The sequence below is a fragment of the Falco rusticolus genome, chromosome 10 (genome assembly GCF_015220075.1).
Source record: "Falco rusticolus isolate bFalRus1 chromosome 10, bFalRus1.pri, whole genome shotgun sequence".
Classification (NCBI taxonomy): Eukaryota; Metazoa; Chordata; class Aves; order Falconiformes; family Falconidae; genus Falco; species Falco rusticolus.
In genome coordinates, this window is record NC_051196.1 from 10,191,818 (window position 1) to 10,217,008 (window position 25,191).

Consider the following 25,191-nt stretch of genomic DNA (forward strand, 5'->3'; position numbering starts at 1 on the left):
TTAAAAAGAGAGGAAAAGAAAAAACCCAGATCTCTTTAAGTCCAGGCAAGGGGGCCACACATGTTTTAATGACAGATACATTTTAAAGCTTGTTTGCGTTTGGGTGATAATGTACTTTAGTATAGCAGGGGAAATGAGAAACTTCACACATGGCATCTGGAAATCCTTGTGGCTCACTACCCTCCTTGACAGCAATAATGTTGCTATAAATTTCCCCCAACAGAAAACACATAACTGCATCAGCCATACCAGAAACAACCTTTCATTTTCTTTTAAATGAATGTGTTGTTTTAAATCTCAGCTTTTTAATAGCTTCATATAAACATTTGTGAGTCTCTGAGGTAAGTAAGTATATTTTTACTTCTTGTTCTTATGTCATAGAATCATAGAGTCATTTAAGTTGGAAAAGATCCTTAAGATCCTCGAGTCCAACCGTTAACCTAATACTACCAAGGCCACCAGTTCTCACGGAAAATCAGCCTATGGCTCAATTCACTGTCTGGAGGGGCGAGTGCTGATGTACTCATATACATCTCACAAAAGATGAAAGGGATGTTACTCTTGCAAGCACTCTTGATAAGTCTCTGCAGCACCAATTTAATCTCTTCCTGCACATATTATAGCTGTGCCTGATGTCAGGTGGAATTTCTGTGGCTGATCCAATGACCATTTCTTCATGTCTTTTAATAGGAAAAACCTGGAGTGTGCCAAAATGTTGATACTGGTGTGATTGCCAGGTTCAGGATGGATTTGCCAGTTGCCTCAGTGAAAATGCCTTCATGACCAATACATATACTGTAAAATGATTAAAATATAGTGGAGTGCTTGGAGGTTTGTAAAGCTAAGAAATATGGTGCCAGGTGGACTTGGCAGAAGTTTAGGTACAGTAGAGTGCTCTATGCGCTGCTTGTGTTTTAGCAAAGCATGGGATGACTATTCCTGTGCTTGCATAGGCAGAAATTTGTGCATTAGGAACGGGGATGCCGGTCGCATTGCCACTGATCTGAAATACCCTTTTGCCAAGGGACTTACCTGAATTCATATCAGCGTCAGAAGGTTGAAACCAACTGTACAGTATTTAATACTTTAAAACCCTTTTTCATTTGGCGGTCTTAGCTGCACACTAGTGAAGCTCAAGACCACTCTCTCACGCCATACTGCAGTTCTCCATGTGTCAAGATGCATCCACCTGGCCACTGGCCAAGTCAGAAGTAAGATGCAGGAGTCTTGTTCAGGGCTTTGCCCATTAGGAAGTGATGCCTGCAAAATAGCCTTCCCGTGGTGTGTAACAGCCTGTGCATTCGTGAGGTTGGAGTCTGTATGGTATGGGCTGGGTAGACGGGCAGTGATCTTTAAAGCTGAACCATTATGGGATGGAGGGTTATCCTGGAAACAACTGAGGAAGGGGAAGGATTGGTATTACTTGTCCTTATGGTTTAAGAAGAGAGGAGGGGGAGTGGGGTGGGGAGGCGGGGGAGAGAGGGCATTGAGAGAAGGGAGAGAAAACTTCATGAAGAGCCATCATTCAAAAGAAAAATTAAATCCTTTTATGCACCGGAGACTACAGATTACCAGATCAGCAAGTTAGACTAAACAGATGATAAAGTCACATTTGCAAACTGAGAGCTTGGTAGTGGTAGAAATCACTAAGTGACATTAATAAATATTGAGTGCAGTTCCAGATCTGTGTGTATTTAAACTTTCCTTCTTTGCTGCATGAGGCTGCCATGCTCACAGCTCCTGCCTGTGCACCCGTCATGGGTCTAGTGATGTTAGCTGTGAAGGACTGCTCTGGGACATGTCCCCCATGTCCTTGTCCTAACGCCAGCCGTGGGCCAGCAGCCCCCAGCAAGGCATGTTGGAGCTGAGAAGCAAAGTCTTTCTGCTCCTTGTGAAATGTCCGTGCTGCTGTCAGAATTAGAAGCCACTGGCAGCTGAGGCTGTTCAGTATGATAGCTGTGCTGGCATGGACATGGGTAGAGGGGAGGCGTATCGGTTAGAAAGTGGGATTGTTGAGCTTTCACGCACCTTTTTCACGATGATTTAGAGAGAGCTAACCTATATAACAGGCAAAAACTGTGAAGAGAGTATAGGGACTGAACAAGGAAACTCGGCAGAGCTGCAGCTGGAAGCCCAGTTTCTTCTGCCAGTCCAACGTCAACAGTACTCAGCTAGAAAACTACCTGACTGTAAAGTTTCTCTCCTACTGCATCAGGCCTAAAGAAAGTGGGGTTAAGAATTACGCGTAAAACTGTGTCTGCGCTTCATTACTCATCCAAAACAAAGAAAAGGTTTCCAAATGTATGCTTTTTGGATAAATGCTAAGTAAAGGCATGAGCTGGGAAGCAAAAGCAATGATTTACTATAGAAACAACTAAGTGGTAAGAAGTTTACAAATAACTGTAATTTTCTTGGGGTTCTCTGGCATGTCCTACCCCTTAAAAATTATTTTTAAAAAAGCCCTCTCGACATCCAAAACAATCATTTTAAGTAAAATAATTTATAACAAAAACTAGAAATGTTAGGACTCATGCATTTGGCAGATACACAAAGCAAACTTATGATTCTCCAAGGTAATCCTGCAGATTTTGAAAGGCGCATGTGGGTGTTTTCAATGACAATGAAATCAGCAACACAGTATTTACATGCTTGGGATGTACTGTAGACTGCTAGAGTCACTAGAGGCCATGGAGCCTGGGACGAGGGGCAGGAAGAGTCAGGTAGGCATTTTTCACTCTGATGAATAAGTAGGTTACGGGGAACGCTTCCAAATTTAAACAAAATACATTATGGTGCGGTATTCTTTGATTACTCAGCTCTTCATTGCTGTCTCTTGTAGCTAAAATTCAAAATAAGCAGTGGTATCTTCTGTTCTTGAGCAGCCTGTTGTGTTCTCATACCCGAGTTCAGGCTGATATTAGGTTTCTTTTTCTCCACTTGGACTGGTGTCATTGGAATCCTTGAGATGTGCAGGTGTATTGTTCTCCTCCACCTTCGCTTGAGCATCAGTGACCCAGATGGGATCAGCAGGAAGGCAGGAATGGGTGACTGATCTGGACAGGTTCATATCACATCTGGAAGCATGGACAGGTCTTTCTTTAGACTAAAAAAAAAAAAAAAAAAAAAAAAAAGTGTTAAAGGAGTCCCAATTTTAAGCATGTTTTGAGACTGGGTTTGCAAGAAATTACTTACTCTGTAGCTCAAGTATGTTGTGGGTCTCTCTTGTGGGTTCATAATTGGAGCAAAATATTTATTGTACTGTAGCTAGAACGACAATGTTAGCTATAAAATCTCCACAAAATGTTACTTCGTGCTTGTGAAATAACTTGGAAACCAAGGTTAGTGTTGGATGTATCCCAAGCTCTTTCATATGCCGGTCAAATGTTTCTCCACTTGGCCCATCTGCTGTCAGAAGCTGTCATCTAACACAAACTGGGTCTAAATGCCCTGGACATAATGCAAATTTAAATACCTCTTTGCACCTGCTGTGAAAATAAAGCATCTTAACTGCATGGAACGCAGACACCAAATAATTCATAAGCTAAATAAACAGGTTTTGCAAAGAGCTGCATGAAATGCCAGTGCAGGGTCTGTGGAGCTGAAAATGAAGGCAGCTTTCAGGGTCCTCCCTCGCCTGCAGATGAATGCCCCCTCCCCGGGAGCCGTATGGTGGGACCCCAGCCCTGACCGTGGGCTCTGGCATTGACGTGTTTCAGACAGCCTCTGGATCTGGCCAGATCCCCCAGCACTGAGCAAGAGAAGTGACCTGCTCTCTTAAAATCTCATTACAGCTAATGCTGAGTTGAGAAATCATGTCACAGCTTTTCCCGTTTGTAATGTCATCAGTGGCAGAAGTTTACCTCCTTAGTGCCTCAGCTTTGCTTTCTGTTAATGCTGCTATAGGGCATAGTGGAATATATCACCCGTCTGACCACAGCGCACCGTTAAAATGGGTGAGGAGTTCAGAAACGTATTTGGCAGTACACAAAAGTGGTTTTTTTTTTAAAAAATGTATGGACTTTATGTTTGCAGATTGGATTTGTGTGTGCCTTGCAAAGAAGGGGACCTCTGTTAATTTTACAACTTTTGTTTGACAGACAATCTTGGTTGCTGTCTGTAAGAGTGAGGGGAGATGGCCCATGGATGTTTCCGCAGTTTCTCTATCTGTTTGCCTACTTGGGTACACTGACTTGTTCATATAGCTTTCTTTCAAATCTATAATGTGTAAACAATATAATGCTATTCTGTAAGGCAAGTCTTTCATGATGTTACTTTGTGCAGCCATTTCCGAGTCTTTTAAGTACCATCATCGTGTGCAACGTGAATCTAGCCAAAAGAAACATGCAGTATTTCAAGCATCTGTCTCTAACAGTTCTTGAGTCACAAGCTCGTGCTCAGAACCTCAGCGAAGCATCGATACACAATTTAAAGTAATTTTTTGGTCTTTTTTATCATCTCTCTGAACTCAAAACACTTTTTTGGGTATATGCAGCTTAGAAACATGTAAGCGTTAAGATACACATACAGTTTGAGGTGATTAGAAGATTGTAGTTGTGTAATGCTTTAATATTAAACATGGGGGAAAAAAGATACTGTTGTAGTGATAGTTAAAATGGATTTCTTGAAGAATAAACAACAGAAAGCAAACCAGCATCCAAAATTTCTCCTCTGCAAATGAGCGTTACTTAAACAATCATAATTCCTTTAAAAATGAACTTCATTTTGCCTAAGAGAACAAACAGAACTGAAGCCACCTACTGAGAAATTCTATTTTGCTAATTTTTATCTATTCTAATGCAAATCGTTGTTTTAATCCCCTTAACTCATCCATCATGCATGACAGGTCAGCCAGCCCATTGTCTGTGTATTTGAAGGATTCCTGTCCAAATCAGACTTTCTGTCAGTAGCACTGGGCAGGAGTCTTCTCCTTTCTGATCTGCTCATGTCACTGAAAAATTGCAGCTACCTTGGAAAATAACACAGCAATTACATATGTACATGAAAGTCGCATGGGGTCTTCACAAAATATGTTACTAGGAGTTCCTATCATAGCAGGGGCAAAAAAAAAAGGATGTCAGATTAAGGACATCTAGGTTTTTGTATAATCTACTAAACATCTGTAGCTGATCCAGAGAAATGGCAAAGGTCAAGTTTGAGGAATTTTTTTTTTCCTATGGGGATTTCTTTGTATATTCTGAAGCCTAAAAATTGCTGTTTGTTTTGAAATGCATTTTTGGTTACAGTAAAATACAGTTTAGAGTAAGCAGAAAATAATATAATTACAAGAGAGCAAAAAAAATCCATGTATTTTTGTAATATTTCAATTTTAATTAAATGGGGTTTAGAGTAAGTCATAAAACCTTCTTTTGTTGAGACAACTGACACTGACAAAATACTAATTAATGAATATTCAGAGACATCTCTGGATCTCTCCTCTTTGAAATATGTTCTGTCTGTGTTTTTAAAAACTCAAAAGAAGAAAATTAATAAACACGGCTTATGTGGAATATTTCCCAGTATTAAGACCTGCCAAACAGAATCCAATGCATTGCTTTAGTGTCAATGAAGACTTTTGAACCAGATGTGTCTATGGGTCTTTTTCATTCTTTTCTTTAAAACTGAAGCCAGGATAAAAACCAAAAGGTTAAGACTTGATACGAGGAGAATATCTTTCCATGCTACTATTAGGTCATTTCCCTTTTGCTGTATAAATCAAATTGTGCTATTGCTTCAATCTGGGATTATTTTATTGTTGGTGGTTTTAATGCAATACACGAAAAAATTTCTTTTCTTTGGAAGTATCATTGTGATATAACTTCAATGAGTCATTGTAATTGTTTGCTCATTAGCATCCGTAGGGATTATTTCAGTTATTTTGTTTCTTGAATCTTTTCCCTGTCTTCTTGGGCAACCCAGTTACCGTACACTTTTCAGGCAGTTCATTTGTGTATAATAATACTTAAGTGGCTTATTGTAATCTTGTGTGTGTGTGTGTGTCTGCATACACACACCCCACTCGGGCAGCCCCTATAACCCATTTTAGGAACGCTGCGGTCTTTGTCTCCTCCCGGTCCTGCCCTGGGATGGCTGCTTTTGTGCATGGTCCCTACGTAGAGCCAGAGCCAGAGCTTTGGCTTTTGAAGGACTCGGTGCAGAGTTGAGTAACAAGCTCCAGCAGGTTTAAGACTCTCGGTTATTTTTTTTGCCCGCCCCCCCCCCCCATTGCCTGGAGAACTGTGGGGACCTGCCCATGTCCTTGGCTGCTGGCAACCCCAGCACCCAGACAAGTGCCGGTGCAGAGAGATGGAGGTCCTGTGCTTGATGCAGGTTTGAGGCTGATTATTTTCGCTACAAAGCGAGTGAAAAATAGCTCCCATTCTCTTTCACAGGGCTGGAAGAGTTACCTCCTGCTTTACATGCCCATTATTAGAGGGTGCCTCAACTGAGAGGTCCCACAGATCTGCAGATTTGGGCTAGGGAATAGTAAATTCCCTAGGTAGGGTCTCCCATCTGTACTTTAAGGCATTACATATACTGCTGCTTTAAAGACAAAAAAAAGAAAAAGAAAAAAAAATGTGGAGGGGGATCAAGGGAGCGTTTGCATTGGCTCACTTGGCAATTAAAAATACGTAAGTGAAAGAATTGCCACGAACTTGCCCAAAGGGCTATAATAAGTAACATCCTGTATAACTAGTACATAAAGTGTGCTCTATTGTTTTGAATGAAATGATTGTGTTTGTTTTTAGGGTTGTTGGTTGGGGTTTTTTTTTCAGAATTGTAACAGTTGGAATACAAATAGTCTCATGTTTTTCTAATTGCGGTAAACATATTTTAAAAATCGCTGTTTGATCAACTGTAAATATTACCAGTTCAGAGGTTAAATGCTGTTGTTGAAGTCATTCAGGGAAATCCAGCAGAAGTGTAAATACGGCAGAAAAAGCTAAACAATATGGCAAAGGAATATTTGCTGACTTAAGAGTGCAGGATCAACACCAATATTTTTCCAGTGATGCTAAACCTCTTGTAACTGCTAAATTGGATTTGTAGTTGAATGAAGTATCAGCTGCTGTTGGACAAGCCCATAAAGGCCGGACGGCTGGCCTTTTGTAGGCAGGGCTTAGAGGACGATTGATATGTTTTAGCACTTTTGGGATTATTGTGATTAGGAGGAAGCCATTCTGAATGATAGAGAAAAGGGTGTAAAAAACACAGTCCACAGCTGGTAAGCAGCATGTGTTTGCTATAAGGAGAGGTCACAACTAGTTGATCCTGCTGGTTCTGGCATTGATTGACAGCCAAGAAAACTTGATATTATGAAGCAGAGCCTTCTTTTTTCTCCCTCCCTGCCCTTTTTTTTTTTTTCCTTAAAGAAATGATGCTTCTGTTGTGTAAAGCCAAAGTATTTTCAAAATCTGGAACACTCACTGGTTGCAAGCTAAATGTCCAGAGACACAGCTGCAAATCTGGAGTTGTTAAAATATCAGCTAGAAATGAGTATTCAACCCATATTTGTGAGAACAGTAAATAGGAGTTACAGAATTAGCTCTGATGCTTCTGTGTTTGCCTTTTTCATATGTGTTAGTCTGAACTAAAACCTTGTTTGCCATATAGTAGCAAATTTATGCTAAGTATGTGGAAATTTCAAGTTTGCTGAACTTGATAACTGTTATGCCTCTGGTATATCTGCGATACTTCGCAAGGAATAATAGATGTAAAAAAATATTTTACCATCCAGAAAACAGTTTTATCATCTTATTTCTATTAAGCACCTGCCCCAGAAAACATGTAGGCTATTTCATCTGATCTCCGCTACCCACTTGGAAACATAGTACCTTTTTTTTTTTTTCTTTCTTTCTTTTTTTTTTTTTTTCTTGTGAGCAGCCATCCGAAAGCTCGCAAACGCATATTTAAATAGTTGGATCTCTGACTCTTTTTAGTGGGGCCGTACCTCTTTCAAAATTTGAGTTTAGCATACCACACAGGAAAGAACACAAGCTTGCCAACTCCCGCTGAGCGTTTTTTCAAGCCTCTGAAAAGAATGAATTATTCAGCAGTAAGCATGCTTACAGCTGGCCATTTGGGAGCTTTGATGTGCGAATCAGGCGGTTGCATGAATGCCCTTATTGTCATGTTATGTGTACACAGTGTGTGAATTATTGAAAATAGTGAGGCCTGAGCCTCATCTGGTAGAGATTACAGTGCAGGCATGCTGGGTGAAGGTCTGTAATTGAAAATCCCCAGATGCTGTTTATTTGGCCTATGTCACGTGGCCTTCTGCAGAAAGCTTGTCTGAACAAAATGCTGCCTGCCTGGGAAGCGCCGCCCAGCCCCCTCCGAAGCCCTCGCAAAACCCAGTGTGCGGACGACTTAAACACCTGCCCATAATATTTTTAAAAGCTTAAATTAGATTTGCCTATAACGTTTAAATAGAGGATGCCTTACTTAGGGGTTTAAACTGCTTAGCCAGTTGTTGACTTGCAGAGCTCTTTTATCTACAAGAGGCTTTTTGTTAGCCAATTTAGCTTTAAAGCGTCTTCAGAAAGCGGCACTGGCAAATTTTAGGTAAGCTCTCCCAAAGCCAGATATTCTGCCGGCGAAACGGAGCAGAAAAGCAACGAGGCTGGGCACCGCAGCACGTGGCAGGGCAGCTCTTTCTCCATGGGCTACCAGCCTGGCCGCCCAATGTCCCTGTGGCCACCTTCTGATGGAGGAAAGCCTTCAAACCAGCCTGTCCCTGCTGATGATGTCCACGCACGGACCCCTGCCATGTCGGGTGGTATCAGGATCTGGCCCACGCTCAGCAGCCAGACAAAGGGCTCGGTGCTGCTCGCAGAGGCTGTCCCAGGAGGACGCTTGCCTGAGGAGCCGTGAGCTGGGCAGCAGGCTCCTCATCGAGCAAAACCCTGGTAACTCTCCAGATTTGACCCCTGGGCACAAGCGCATCACTTTTGAGATCATCAGGCTGCATAGCAGCTTGGAGGAGAGGTGACCAGAAATAGAGGTTACCAAAACCAGCTGAAAAGCTTTGCCATGGTGAAAATACGGCCATGAGCGTGACTTAGGAGATGAAATGTTTGTGCAGGTCTGTCCCCAGACTTTGCACTCAGGATGTGAAGTGGCTGTTTTGAGCCACAGTCTCACAGAATTTGGAGAAATTCATAGTATGTCCTTATCTGAAAAGAACAGGCCATTTGGTCATTTCTTGAATTGTTTTGCTGAGTATGAAAACTTTTTAAAATTAGCTGTTCATTTTCAAATTGCTAACCCACTTGATTTCCCACACTTGCCTATTTTTATCACATTCGGATGGTGCCAGTTACTGGGAGGGAGAAGGTTTAATTTGTGTCATTAATGTTCTAAATAAAGATGCCTGCCTGCCTTGTGGCCGGCAGCTCTGCAGGGATGTGATGCACCGGCTTGCTGCCCTATTGCTGGCGGGAACTGGCTTTGAGCAGTGATGCCTGTGGCCGGGACTGGGGAAAGGGACACAGCATGGCTGGGGGCATGTCAGCTGCTCACGTAGGTCCTGGTACAGCCTGTGGTGACCCCTGTACAGAGGTGGTGATGCTGATTTTGGGCAATAAAGGGGTTGCCACTTACACCCTCCTCACCCAGGGGGTGATTTTCACCATTGGGGGCCTTGCCCATGCTGGGCGAGTGGGGCCGAACCCCCCCTCAGCACCAAGGGTGGCACCTGGGAGCCTCACGGAGACCTTTGTGGGGGCTGATGCTTGGCTGCTTTAGGCTGGTTTTGAAATCACGTTAGTGGGGGAGGCTTCCCTGCACAAGGGCCCTCTGTTAGAGCAACAACTGCCTCCCACAGGGAGAGGCGGGTGGGAGCCTCCCCACTTTGCAGCTGCTTCTACTTATTTTGAACAAGAAGAGCAGAAATGTCAGTCCTCCATGCTGCCTGTGAGGTGTCTGGGATCGCCGCACGCTCCCTGGTTTGGGGTGCTGCTCCTCAGGGACGGGGCAATACTTGGGAAGGTGGAGGGAGCCCATGCCTGCTGGCAGGAATGGGGCTGCCCTGGGGGCCACGGTGAGGCTTTGGCACCCCGCAAAGCCTCGCAGGTTTTCTAGCATCTGCGCTGTTTTCTAGCTGAACCTCCTTTATACTTTCTGCCATGGCTAAAAAAGATGTTCTGTTGTGTAAAATGCCTCTTCCTCAGAGGAAGTCCAGGGAGAATTATAGTTTGCAATTGTACTGACAGTACAGAAGGGCATGACAGATAAAGCCTGAATTTAAAAGGGGAAAAAAAAAAACCAAACCACAAGAAGAAGCCTAAATAAAATGTTGGTTGTGGTCCTTTCCTGATCCTTTCAAGATCCTTGGAAAATATTTCTGTGCTATGAAGATGTTTTATCTGACCGGGCACCTCCCCACACCTCTTTTTTATACCTGAACTAAAGCATTCAGAGGAGGAGACTGTCACAGCAGATGACAAGAAGAAGGAGCTGAACATTTACAGTTCATAAACCTGACCTCTTCTCAACTGCCAGGCAATTTCCTAGTTATATATGACAGGGAGAGAGAGGGAAGGCGTGTATGGAAAGTATTTCCACAGCTGAGCTCTTCTTAGAGAAAAACAGTTCTATTTATTAATGAGTATTTTTCACCCTAAGTTTTCTAATGGCCAATTAAAGAAGTTCCTTGAGCTTTCTTTGGTTTCAGAGTCTTCTCATTCCCAAGAACAGGAAAGGGTGTTTTTAGGATTATTAAGCCTTCCTTAGTTTAAAAATCCTCTCTGGGCCTTAGCTGACCAGGAGATAAGATCTTTGCTGTTAATATCTGTCAGAGTTGGTAAAGAAGAGTCACCAGTGTTTGGTAGATAACATAATGGCTGTAAACTTTTAGTTGGGGATGTCTGTCTGTATATGTCAGGCAGTGCTTGTATTTGTGTTTGTGGCTTTTTGATAGTCCAAAAAAGAATTTATGACTTTTCTCAGATCATTTTGCCTGGGCAGAAGGTATTTAGTGAGCCTCATGAGGCTACAGTATCTCCTGCTCTGGCTAAATCTGATGCATATTTATTTGCTGTGTGGAAAATATGGCTGTAAGGAAAACCTAAGGCTGTTTCCTCAGACACTTTGCATGCTTCCTTGTAGAGTTCTTCCTCCATCTAAGTTAAGCAAATTATTTCACCCTGTTGACTCTTCTCAAGCTAGGCTCCTGTTAGACTTCACCTTAAGGGGAAGCGACCACTTTACAAAACCACAGTCTTGTTAGTCATAACCCTGCTGTGCTAAGGTGGTGGCTAGAGAAACCCCTCCTTGGTTCAGGCCACTTCGTTGAGGGACTGGGGCTCAACTGGAGGCAGCACTTGACTGGTATTTTGAATAATACAGTCTAGACTTTCAGTACTTGGTGTTTTTTATGAAGCTGCTTTTCCTGTCAAGTGGCTGCCTGGGAATCTGAGCTTTCCTTTAAAAATAGGTTTTTAATGCTCTTGCCTGGGAAGAAAACTGTGAAACTGTGAGAAGGTTTAACTCTTCCTTCCTCAGCTACGGCTGAGGGCTGCGCAGGACTGCACTAACGGGCAAGGGGTGGCTGTGCTGTAACTCGTGCAGTGACCATGTATCTGAAGCATCTTCAGTACAGGCTGAGGGACCAGAGATGACAACACATCCTTTAACCCCCCTTTTAGAGTCGCTGACCTTGCAGAATTGCCAGTTGCTGATAAGGACAATCTGACAACGCTTTTTGCACCAAAAAAACTAGTCTGTGTGCTTAATGTATGCACGTACCTGAAGATGTGCAAAGGAGGTAGTTTCTGGAAGGGGGGCATTCCCCAATTAAATGAAAATGTGCGTTTAGAGATATGGAAGTGTTTATACCACCTATCTTACTGGTGATTGCAGGAATGCGGTGATTTCTAAACTCACCAGATTGCAGGGGGCTGCTCTTGCAGGCTACCGACCCTTTGGGCTCTCTGTTGCAGGCGGTGAAGTGCTTCTTCCTGGTTTTCTTTTAATTTTTGTGCACCTCTTTGCTGTCTGCTAGCCTAGTACTCACTAAAGGGACACTTCAGAGGTATAAGAAGTACCAAGCAAGAAGGTTTTTGAAAACTCTTGTCCAAAGCACGTTTAGTAGGATGTGCCATCGCTGTATACCTTTTCTGCTCCCTTCTCATTGCCGTGGCCTCAGGCTCTTGACCTCTGTCAGTTTGTTTTCCCAAACCATATGATATTTTTCCATTGTATAACTTTTCCATCTAATATTAACGAAGAGTAGAGCAGCTTCGTTTCGGTCCATGCCCAGCACCTGCAAGTGAATTTGCAGTTCTGTCACTGTGAGGTAGCTGCTGTTACAGCACAAGGACATAGGGGAAGAGCACCAGTATGAAAACTTATTCTCCAAATTTGAAGTGAACTGTTCACTTCAGGAAGAACATGAGAAAACACATGAGAACAGAGAGATACAGAGATCAAGCGTTCCTTAGTTTCACCCCATGAACACAAAGGCTCCTGTTCACTGCAAATGGCAGGTACCTTGTGGGCACGACAGGCTGCAGAACTTCTGTCCAGCCAAAAGACAGTGGCTTTGCATGAAATTAGTTAACTAAACTGCTCCTCTGTTTGCATATGGAAATCCCTCATTTGTGTGCAAGAAGTGCTGCTTGTCTGTGCAACTGTTTGCTCACGCAAAATTTACCTCTTGGAAGTTTGTCCTGAAGAGACCTGCTGAAGAATTACAAACCTCTCGTCACCATTACAGTGGTGCATTGCAGGAAACCTGGCACACAGTCCGGACCAAAACAAAAAAGGAAACAAAGCTCTACTCTGAAGCATGTTGATATTTCATATTCTAGTACCCATTTAGCAAACAAACCACGGAAGAGACAGGAACCATGAGGCATTTGATACAAAGGGTGTAAAATAAGGCTCAGAGGGAGAGACAGAAATAAGAAGGAAAATGAAGGTCTAGTTTGACTAATTGTCTTCAGTCTTCCAGTCAACAAAATGCCCTTCAGATATAGGCAGGCTACTTTGAAACTTCCCTGTCTCTACCCCACAACATCAAACTGAAAGAGTTTGAGCCTGGTTGATATAATAACTTTCTGCATTCCCCAGCTATGTACTCATCCACTTTAAAATAACTTTGTGGGTGACAAGTTATGTTCTTAACCTCCCCATTTTCAGCTTGCTGCTAAATAATTTTTCTCATTTTCTACACATGGGCTGCTTATCCCCTGTGCTGAATGCAAATAACTCCATAACTTAGGACTTGTTGAACAAGTGTATTTAAGTTCTTACAACTTGTGGAGAAGTAACATAGTAAGCAGTGAAAATAAACAGGGCACCACATAAAACTGTGTTATCTTCTGTGTCAGCAATATTTAGGAAGGAAATTATTTGGAAAGAAAACATTAGTTTGTATTAGGTAGCATAATGTGTGACTGAAGAAGAGTCAAATAGCCATTTTAGAAACTTGGAAATACTATTTCTGAGAGAAACAGAGCTGTGAATAACAAACCACCATGTTGATCGGCTCCGCTGCAGCAGGAACGTAGGCACCGCAGGGTGACAACTCTGGTGCGTTGAATTAAGGGTGTGATTGACAACCTGCTGAACGGTCAGTCCAGGAGGCAGAGTGCTTCCTGGCAGGGAGGATGGATTTTGCTGTCCTCCCTGTAGCATGAAAACTTGGGGAAAAGCTGATGCAAAACTGTGACATCTGGGTGATTGGTGCTTTGGTTTGGGTGGCACATGACCTTCTCAAGAGCAGCTGCTCCTCCCAGCAGGTCTCTAGGTGGGTTGAGGGGCAAACATCACCCAGCACAGTCGGAAGCAAAACCAGAGGAGCCTGCACCTTGTGTCAGCCCCCAATATGGGGGATTCTCCAGTTAGAGATCATCCTGGGCACCACTGCTGGCCAAGGTGTGCCTCTGCCTGCAAACAGATGCAGGACTTTGGTGGGAAGATGCTGAACCGCATAGCCCTCTGTATTTCGCGTAGCACATAAAATGTCTGTTAAGGAGAGGGAAGAGAAATGCTGATGAACAAGAAGAAATAGTGATAAATATTTTGCAAAGGGGAGTAGGTGTAAGAAAACATAAGCCTCATCTGCGTGGAGCTCATGTGTTTAAGTATGGTATTTTAATGGTGTTTATGGATGTGATGCTGCTTGTCCCTTATCATGAATTTTTCTTTGTTTCAGGTAGGAATGAATTGATAGCCAGATACATCAAACTTAGAACAGGGAAGACACGGACCAGGAAGCAGGTAAAATAACCCAGTGGGGAAGTATGCATGTCAGTGAATGACAAAATATAGCATTTTTGGCTGCAGTGGCTGTCTGTGCTTGAGCTCTGATGAGATGATATATTGACTTCACTCTTCAGATTAAATACATGCTGTTTAGAAAATATTTTAAACTCCAGGTTTTTATGTTGTGCATCATTTCAGTTGCGGTTTGAGGATGCATTTTTTTATTAACCTATGTGTACATGAAGCCATTATCCCCTGTATTCGGGGAAAAAAAATTCAGAAGTTGAAGCAGAACCATAAAACATTGTGCCTTATTTCTCTATCAGGACAGTTACAGAATATAATAATTATTTTGAGATGGTGGATAATGGAACTTCTAAAAGTCCAGACCATTTGCCTATGTAACATAGTTTATGAACCTTGGATATGAGCAGTAAATAAATAAAAACAATCTAGCAGGACTGATTATAATCACAGCTTCAGCTCATGGGCAGTACTTGCTACAGGATGAAAAAAATAATTAAAAGATTTCCCGAAGAGCCTTTAGGCTCCGGGTCTGTGACCACAGTAAGATTTCATTCATCAAAAGAGTCAGAATAAACATCCAACCAGTCTTAAGTCTTTTTCAGATGATTATCACATAACCACTAACTTATCTCATATGACTAAATCCTTTAATGTATAGTATCCACGGTGATCAGCAGCCTCATAGAAGGCACATGCTCTGTGTAGTTTATGCAGTGGTTACTAAACCCTTGCACTGTTTCAAAATGCTTCGCAAATCGCAGAGTCCCCTTGCTTTCTCTAACACCAAGTGCGAGATTCCCCTTCTCCCCACCCACGTGCGTGACAGAGGGGGAGGCAGAGGCTCATACACTTGCATGCTAGGCGTGTTTCGTAGCGCAGGGTAAGGTGACGCTCAGTCAGCACACAAAGATGGCCTGCTGCCAGCACTTGGGTTTAAAGCACTTTGAACTGGGTGATTTATTTTTTTTTTTTCCCTGGGTGGTGTCCTTTGTCAGTTAGGAAGAAAATGTATGTACGAGGGATGAAAAAAGACACGAGACGGAGAAAAGCCACAGTGCGTGGAGAAGGAGCAAACAAAAGATGGGCAAAGAAATCTAAAACAAAAGTCCAAGTCCCAAGTTCTGCCCTGCTATGCCCACGCAAGCTCCAAGAGTCAGGGGATATGCTGGGATCTTAAAGTTGCATCAGGAGTCAAAATGCAGACCTTGGGGCTAGATCCTTGGCTAGCATGTGCTGACAGAGCTGCAGTGAAACCAAGAAGGCTGTGATGGCTGACATATGGCCATGTTCTGCCTCTGTACTTGTACATCCCTCTATAGTGATTCATAAATCACTTTAGATTCAGTGTTCAGAAAAGTTTGATTTGCGTTACTTTTGAGTTTCAACTGAGCAATTAAACGTTACGATTATGCTTCTTGTATAACCTTTAACAGTACTAATATCCCACTGAAAGCAAAACAAATGAACACGTGTGAAAACTTGGTCTACGTGTTTGACTACAAAATTGCTTAGTAAGCAATAGTGTAACTAAATTACTGCAAACTGGTTCCTGAGTGGCTTCCTGGACAAGTCTCTGAAGGTGGCCTTCAGGGGCTGTGCACATTTATGTATTACTGTTTGCTTCCCTACTAAAAATACAGGCTTTTTGGTACTGTCGTCATGGAGTAGTCCTATAGAGGCAGGAAATCCAGCTTTGTTTCTCCTTTTCATTTGCTTTGTTCTTTCCCAGACAGGAATTGTAACTAACTTAGGAAAAATGTGCAACACCTGATACAGTATGCCCTGGGTCAAACAAGCGTGAGATATTTCTCTGTAGTGGTTTTTACCAGCGTTGCAAGTTTTAAACCTTCTCACAGAGGGCTGTAGGATGCTGAGCACTACCGAGTGATGCTGGGCAGCATCATTAAATCCTCATCATCAATAGCATGGATTTCAGTACATGCCTGAACAAACAGGAATGTGAATGTGGGCCCAGGCCCTTTACTGCACAGGCAACAACTTCAGACCAGTAACTGGTCTGGTGTGGGACTGGGTTTACACATCTTACTAAAATATAATGACGATGAGCCAAACCTGGACATCAGTCATGCTGATGTCAAGTTACCGGTCCCCACTTACATCAGTGCTTTGTGGACTGGATGCTGAGATTGTCGAGGAAGCCAGCACAGGTTCAGGGACCTATGTTGTGCCAGTATTTTATCATTCGTGCCAGAATTTAAAGCGTTTCAGTGAGGTCAAAATGCAGCCTCAGGCTCCTCAGCAGAGCTGCAGAACACAATAAATAATGGATAAAACTTATCAGTGCCAAGCTATGTCTCGAGCCTAGTGGCAAATGGTCCGAGTGGGCGTCTGCATCCCTGGCAAATGGGGTAGAAATCCTGCTGGCTCCCCGCACAAGAGCGCAGGGCCTGGCCATGGATGGGATCAGTACCAAAGCACGTGGGCTGCGTCCAACTGCGAACTCTGTCTTCTATCTTATAGCTGAATGCACAACCTGGTGGGTTACACTTTTTTTTTTTTTTTTCTTTTTTTCCCCCCCCCTTAATCAAGTCACTGCAGTGATGACCTGTATTGTTAAGCTAAGAGCTTGGTATCTGGCTGGGAATGTGGTATCTTTAACAGCAGAGCTTACTGAAGATGCAAATAACTTCCTCCCCTCAGAAAAGTTATTTTTTTAAAAAAGAAAAAAATAGACATTTTAAATTTGATTTGCTTTTTGTTTTTCTTTTGTTTGTTTGTTGTTTTTTTTTCCCTATAAACCTGAACAATGTAGGTCTCTAGTCACATACAGGTCTTAGCAAGAAAGAAAGTTCGAGAAATTCAAGCCGCCATTAAGGTACGTTTGGCTTGCCCAGTTGTAGGGGGCTTTTCATCTCCATGGTTACAGGCTTTTCCTTTGTTTCCTCCCTTCCCCTACCCTGCAGGTGTCTAGTCACATTCAGGTTCTTGCCAGAAGGAAATCTCGTGATTTTCATTCCAAGCTGAAGGTATGCGCTTTTCTGCTTTTGGGCTTGTGGTTGCTATGCCTGTCCCTTCCTCCTCCCCGCGGTGATGGGCGAGCGCCTGGTGCTGCCGTGCCTGTAACCTCGTTTTCCTGCATGTGGTAGCTGTCTGCGTCTCTTTGTGTTTAATCTCTAGTTTCTGCACTAGCATCCACATTAAAAACGTTGTTTTAACACTGTCCAAATGCAAAGTGAACTACTCTTTGTAACAGCTCAGCACCTAAACCTGATTTTTAACCCGTTAGCCTTTTTTTTTTTTTTTTTTTAATATTTAAGTGCTAGAAGTGTATTTAAATACACAGGGGTTTTATGCACTTGTGTAGACGCTTTTTCTTTTTTGCTTTTTCTAGAGGGGTAATTGGGGTAATTGTTTTCCATTCCCAAATGTTTTTTGTCTGTGCTTTTGAAATGCTATCAAGAATACTTAAAATACATTGTTTATTCCAAGTGCCAGAGAGCACAGCTTATTAAGATTTCTCTAACTATATAAGGTGTTTCTAGAGTACAATCTAGCATCACCTCAAGTTACATACTATTTACAAGATTCCCTGAAATTTCATTTTTTTAAGTAAAATATTGACTTTTAATCTTTGGAGAGCCTCAGTCAGAGTCCTGTTCAGGGAATATTAAGTATGTTTGCTTAATCTGATGTGATGAATTGTATATGTCCCCATTTTCCCTGCTTTCCATAAAATATATTCTAAGGCTAAAAAGAAACTCTTGGAAATGCTTAATAGGGGTTTCTTGGATTGCTTGTTTTTTTCAAGTTTTCCAGTGGAGATCTTGGGACCCTTTTTTTTGTGGTTTTTTCACATTACTTAAAAGTGGAAGAGGGGGGTTGGCAGTTTTTGCAGTTGATTTTTTCTTTTTAATAAAAAGTGAAGGAACTTGTAAATCTTTTACTTCCCTCCTTTTTTTCTTTTTGTCGATCCCCCCCCCGCCGCCCCCCCCCCCACCACCAGATGAGAACAAATCATGTTTTTGTTCTAGCTGAAAAGCAAAATGTTTCAGAAAGTAATTTCACAATACTAGGGGGTGAGCACTGCAGATGCTTACCACAATCCTGAAACTGCAGCGTAAGAATAACAGCCTGGCTTTGTAACAGGCCCCCTTGACAGAAGCACTGGGTTTTTCGTCCACAGTGGGCAGCATGCTGGCAAGCTTGTATGGCTGTTGGTGGCTGGCTTTTTAGCTGCACTGGCTGAGCAGTTGGGGTTCATAAAGAACAACTAAGACAACTTAAACGTACTGCTTTTTAACCGAGGGTGCAATAATACAGAGATATGTAGCATTTTAAGCTTAAAATGTCAATCCTTGATGCCTAAAATTAAGTACTTAAATAGGTGGCCTTACTTTCAGAGGCGCTTGGCACCAGCGGTTCCCAGGGAGTTTTGCAGGGGGCTGGTGAGCATTCAGGGCTACAAGAATCAGGAAGCCCACTTAGATACCAAAATACAGGCCTAGGAGCCTAACAAAAATATTGGATTTACTGTTCTAAAATATTTCGCTTTCTGAATGTCCAAAATAGTTTAAAATATGAGGACACTTATAAAGCAAAACATATTTTTAGGTACTGCACCTGCTGTCTGGTTTTTATTAAAGCCTTCCAAAGAAGGCAGAAGCTAGCTAAACCCTTATAATATTTGAGACCTCTAGTCTAGATGCTGTTTGCAGTAAATAGAATTCTCCGTTTCAAGGAGTTGCCTGAAGAAGGGAAGATCTGTTAGGGCAACAAAATATTTTGTAAGGGCTTCAGACCTTGCTGCCCCTTCCCACCTCTCAGGGGGCTGCAGCTCCCCCAGCGCTGAGTAGAAAGTGGGGGAGCTGCCATTTCAGTGCAAGGAATTAATTGCTTCAGGAAGTCCCCCACCTCCATGTTCCCAACATTCTGCAGGGGCATTTGCTTCAACTCTCTATGACTACGTGGCGAGGACAGGGTGCACAGTGGTGACGAAGATGTGCTGGCCCCTGGCCTTGCTGCCCTCCAGGTGTCACTGTCAGCAAAAGCTGCCCTAGCCCTTCCCCAGTGGGTCTTGCTGGCCAGTGGGTCCCAGGCTGCTCCTCCAGCCCCTCTCCTGGGCACTCATGCTGCCCCAGGATTTAGCTCCCCAGGAGCCCTGGCACAGCTCTGGTGACTCCTGCATGGCCCCCAGCCTGAGGAGTACCCAGAAAGGGCAGAGGAGCCAGGCTCTCCCCATCTCCCTCCTCTTTTTCTTGCCATTTTTGGTCTCAGTGAACTAGGTGCCATGGCACAGCATCTGCCCTCTTGCACAAGCCCCTTCCAGGGAAGTGGCAGCCTCCCACAGACCCCTTTTTCCCTGCAAGGAAGAGATGAAACTTTGATTGAAGAAGGTGCTGTAAGGAAGATGCCTTTATGAGAAAGAGAGCCCTCCTTGTTTCTCCAGGGAGCTGCAATTACCCTCTGGAAGCAGGACAAGATGCCAGTTTTGGATCTCAGATAAAACCTCTTTCCTCCAGACGAGTCAGTAGTGCTACCGCCCATTTTGATTTCTGTGTTGAACCACCTGTATGGTCCAGTGTCCTTTGAAAACTGCCTGAGAAGGACATCACTGATGTGAAAGGAAGACAAGATTCTACATTTTGGCATCTAGAAGTGCTCATTGTTTCGACGGGGGCCATTCTGCCAGCAGCCTGGACCACCCCATCAACCCCCTCAGGAAGATGATGGACTCTCATTCTCCTGGAGCAAGTGCTGCCTGTGTTTGCTGGTGAAGGGGTGACCAAGAAGAAAATGGCCAAGGGAAGCACTGCTGCTGACCTGGGCTGATCTTGCCCTTTTAACAATGAGCAGCCATCTGCAATTACCCTGTTCAACCTGTGATTGGTGGCATCTAGGGGAGCAGTCACTACTTAAAAGAACCACATGCATCTGATGTCAAGTTTCCCACCTACAGCATGAGGGAAAAGCACTCTGTGGACTGATGCAGAGGTCCTTCATGCCAGTCCATAGCTATGAGCTCAGTCAGCTCTGACCCGAGGCCATCTCTGTCTCCCATGTTTCTTCCTCTTTGCCACCAGACATCCTCTTTGAGCACCTCCCATGCATGCATGAGGCAGAGTGTTGCAGAGATACTGGTCGTTCCCTGTGTGCCAGTGCTGCTTTAGCTGAAATAAGTCACGGGCAGGCTCTTGAGGATTGCAGGGGCATGGGACAGAGGCTCTTTCCCCTAGCTGACACCCATTGCTAACAGTTTTCTTCATAATTTCCTATCAGTCTTTCAGGATGTGGCCAATCTGTCCTGTTGACCTCAGTTGCTGGTCTCTTCCTTTGATGAAGGAAGGGTATAACAAATAACTCTTGTTCCCCAAGTACCTGCTGAGTTTATTTTATACTGAGACATGTTTCTGTCTCACCTTGGTCTGAATCCTGCTTATGGTGAGGAGAGGACTCAGCCGAATCCTTCTGTGTTTATCTTCTGCAAAAATCAAAATGGATGGAAGGGTTTCAGAGCTATCTGCACCCACAGCATTGGATAGAGTATTATTGAAGCTTACATAGTAGATTGAAACCTCACCTGTGTGCCATAAAGTCTGCTTAGTCCAGCAAAGTCCCTTTGCTTTGATGATAAGTGCCTACAGTCACTCTGGATGGATGGATACTTAGCCTGCAAGAAAAAGAAGTTTTGAGTGTAAATGCTGTTGCTGCATTTCACCACCAGTAGAGAATGTGTGGTGGTTTAACCCCAGCCACGCAGCCGCCCGCTCACTCCCCCCTCATCTAGAGGGATGGGGAGGAGAATCAGAAAGGAGTGTAAAACTGGAGGATTCAGACAAGAACAATTTAATAGGTAAAGCAAAAGCCACGCATGCAAGCAAAGCAAAACAAGGAATTCCTTCACCACTCCCCATGGGCAGGCAGGTGTTCAGCCATCCCCAGGACAGCAGGGCTCCATCACGCATAATGGTTACTTGGGAAGACAAACGCCATAATGCCAAATGTGTCCCGCCCTTCCTTCTTTTTCCCCTAGTCTATATACTTAGCATGACGTCCCGTGGTATGGAATACACCTGCCCTGGCTGTGTCCCCTCCCAATGTCCCGTGCCCGTCCAGCCCCCTCACTGGCAGGGCCCAAGGAACTGAAAAGTCCTTGATTCAGTATAAACATCACCCAACAACAACCAAAAACATCAGTGTCCTATCAACATTGTTCTTATACCAAATCCAAAACAGCACTGCACCAGCTATTAAGAAGAAAATTAACTCTATCCCAGCTGAAACTAGGACGGTATGGCGCTTGAGCCTTTCCAGGGTTGTGCATTTTAATTCTTTTTAGAGCAGGAAAATACTCCTATGTTAGACATGTTAATCATGATTTCTTGAGGTAATTAAAATCTTCCTGAAGTTAGAGACATTTCTTCTCATGAAAGTGGAAAAAGTGATTGAGATAAAGCTGTCCTTGGAGACAGATCTGAAAGGCAGCTCCTCTTCATGACATCTCCTCTCATGCGGGGGCCGGAGGAGGCAAAGCAGAATTTTTAAGACTAATGTTGTATTTCCGTGTCAAATACACCAGCCCATAGTGTTACGCTGCAGCATTTCCCACCTTTGCACTGATAGGTTACCCAAGTCACCTCTGTCCATTCGGGGGAAAAGTTGGATTTGAAGATGTGCATAAAATAGAGAGTAAAGGTCTTCACAGCAGGATATACATCTGTCTTAGACTTTCATTTCACATATTTTTTCATAGTGCAAGATTAATTAGACAGAGACAAAAAGAAACATGAAAATGCCTATAGTTCACATGTATTACATGTTTTAAAATCCATTATTCTACATACCACATTGAAGGATAAAAAGAAAATATTGTTGTCAATTATAAAATGCTAAAGATAGCTCTATACTTTTTAAATGAACAATGATAAAAGCCTTGAAAAATTCCCTTTGATGTGAATGGAGTCTTCAGCATTTTGAAATACAATAAGATGAATTAATTGCTACTCATTAGGCAGCAAGTTGGGACAGCTTTGAATGCGCATTCTCTTCTTGGCATTAGCTATTGCCTGGCTGAAATAGCCAGCTTTTGTATTTACTCCTGTCTTCTCTAATAATAAGCAAATTGGAGATCAGGGCTAGAAACACTGAAGTGCTCTCTATCTTTTGTCCAGAACAATTGTATATTGTCATGATTTGTTTATCTTTTTTGAGCTACAGCTAATTATTGCAAAGGTTATTTGAATCAATGCAAGATCTGAGCAGAAATAACATCTGCAAAATTGCTTATTAGGAATCTATTTTATGTTAGTGTTACTGTAATACCCATTTTGTGAGCAAATTGTTGTTTCTTCTCTTATGTCTTTTTTTTTTCCCTTACAAGAAAAGTTTTGTATTTTAAATATTGGTACGGGTTTTAAGTCTTCTTGAGTTAATACTGTGTTCTGTTGTGCTTACTTTTCCTCATACTGTCTTGATTTTTTTCCCAGAGTCATAGATAACATGGTATTCAAAGCCCCATTTATCATTCTACATTCTAGGCTAACAGTTTTTATTTTTTGCTGTAGAACTCATTTGAACTGATTGATTGAATTATTCTTCTGTTTATGTTGGATTAAAAGAAAGTCAAGCACATATCCTTCTGTGCTTGTCATGTAGAACTCTTGTTTCATGTGGGGCTTTTATGGATATTAAGATTCATAATTGGATGATACTGGGGAATTGTTATTATCTAATTTAACTATGTATTTTGCATTCCAAAAATAATGGGTGAAAAGTAAACCTCAAGGGCCTGATTCATTAAAAGTTACGTAGTCTCCTTGCATTAGATTCTTAGCACTTACACCTTCCAAAACCAAAGTGTTAGCAACTGCAGCCAGAAGCAGTCAGCTAAAACAGGAGGCAGATCCTGATCTCCATTACAGTGACGATATTTTAGGGGTTTAGTGGAACTAGACCAGATTTTCACTGTACTGTAAATTCACGTTGGTAACAGTCGCTACTAATTACGTACCACAGCAGAGAGGACTTTTATATGGGGAGGGGAAGGCAGCGATCTAAGAGTGCAGTCTGTTACTTAGTACAGTGTCATTCCTGGGCAGCAGCAGTCCCATCAGAGCTCATAAATTAAGTAGGGTCAAGCCAGGTCAGGGCCAGCTGGGACTATCCAAGGAATACCTTAAGCTCTGGCAGGATTTAATGATTCGGTAGGAGATACTGTCCCTCCAAGCCTCTGCTGAACCTCAGCACGGGACTCTGCAGCACGCTGGCCCAAACTTTTATTTTACATACGTCAGTGTAAACCTCATTGACCCGAAAGGATTTATTCCGGCTTTACACAGCAGCACAAGTGAGAGCAAAAGCAAAGCCCTTCTGTCTCAGACAAGATAGGAAATCAAAGTCTTAACTATTTGAGGTCATTAAAAATCCCACAATGTTCCTGTTTAGAGTAGGGGTGTTAACCCATTTGTCCTGGCCAAATTCCAACCTGGGTGATTACCGTAATCTGCCTGTTTAAATTACCCCTGCCGTTTTAATTGGATATATTACTTCTCTTGCTGCCTAAACTGTGATGTAATACTATTGTGTGTTATTAATCAGTTACCAAGTTTCATCCCAGAAGCAACCACAGTGCAATGATAGGAAGAAAGAGTTATTCCCTCCTTGTTACGAGTGCTCTCCATTACGGCATAAAACCCCCCTAACATATACTTGTTTGTTTAAGTGGCAGACAAGCTAATATTTCAGTTTAAATAAACAGCTTTAAAATGTGGATTTCCTATTTGTTTTTGAAGATTATGAAGTGTGCCTGATTATACAAGCATAGGCCACCACATTGCAGCTCTCCAAAACATTCCTGGAGCTGAAGGTACCCTTTTGCCAATGGAAGTCAGATTCACTTATGTATTTTTATTTGACTTTGGGTTTGATTTCTTTGATGTTTGAATGTGAAGTAACAGTTACTTTGAGAAAAACTGATCCTCCAACTATGCAGGGGTTCCTAAGCCTACAAAAGGTGAAACTTCCCATTGATGTGTGTTGGCTTGAGTCTGCTGATTTCCAGTGGAGCTGACAGATCTGTCACCATTGGGAAACTTTGTAGGAGTCATTGAAACTCCTCAAGACTAGCCCTGTTGCAAGGGCTGTATTTCTGGCTGTCATGCTAAACATTTTTGCTTTCTCTCCATCCTCCTGAAAATATAATCGGTCAAAGAGGATGAGATGAATTGCCACCACAAAATGCGGAACATTCTAGGGTGAAAAGCAGCAACTGACAAGAAGGAGGGCACATCTCTTCTCACATTGTGAAACAAAAGATGTTTTCTCCCTCCAAAAATTACTGTTGCTGTTCCTAATATTCAGGATCATCAGGCTCACTGCTAATGGCAGCTAAGAGCTCCACAGGACAGTCTAAGTGTCCTTCCTTTTGTGAACAGAAGGTCTTAAATGAAGTGTAAATCTTTGAAAATTTTTCTTGGTTCATCTATTATGGTGGGATTTACCTGCCCTAGCTGGTGCCATGTAGAAGCTGGGTGTCCAGGCTCCTTCCTCTTCTAGTCCTTGGACAGCAATAATTACAGAAAGTAATGCACTCCCGATGGTTTCAATGCCTGGTGAGGATGAAATACATTGTCCCCTGTAGGTGCTTACTGCACTGACAATAGCAGGGGGTTAGCCAGCTGCCTTAGACTGGAGACTTCAGGTGGCTGAAGTGAGGCATGGTGAACTATGGCACAGATAAATAATTTACCCCTGGGCTCAGGCAACTCCCAGCTATGGACTTGTATATCTCTAACAAAGCTTTTGCTTTTAAATTCTACTTCAGTTCAGTTCCTCCTAATGGTAAGGGCATTATAGCAGCAGAACGGTATGAGTTTGGGAACCTGGCAGGAGCACAGGCACCGGCTGCACCTTCACGTGGTGGCACAGCGTAGCTGCCTGCAGCTGTGAGGCGTTGCAGGAGAGGAGGCTGTAGTGCCACAGCAGTTCTGGGGAATAGCA

The 25,191-nt window shown here is 42.9% G+C and overlaps 1 protein-coding gene across 17 annotated transcripts in view; it reads left to right on the plus strand.

Annotated features, from left to right (window-relative positions):
- Positions 1–25,191, plus strand: part of TEAD1 (TEA domain transcription factor 1) — a 160,953-nt gene that overhangs the window by 99,329 nt on the left and 36,433 nt on the right. For 5 of the 17 annotated variants that reach the window (XM_037401905.1, XM_037401897.1, XM_037401900.1 and 2 more), the window contains 2 exons: positions 14,159–14,223; positions 17,160–17,222. In XM_037401905.1, the coding sequence (XP_037257802.1) occupies positions 14,159–14,223; positions 17,160–17,222 (128 nt within the window). Of the gene's footprint in view, positions 1–14,158; positions 14,224–17,008; positions 17,072–17,159; positions 17,223–25,191 lie in introns of all 17 variants that reach the window. The other 12 variants (XM_037401903.1, XM_037401895.1, XM_037401896.1 and 9 more) reach the window with 3 other exon arrangements.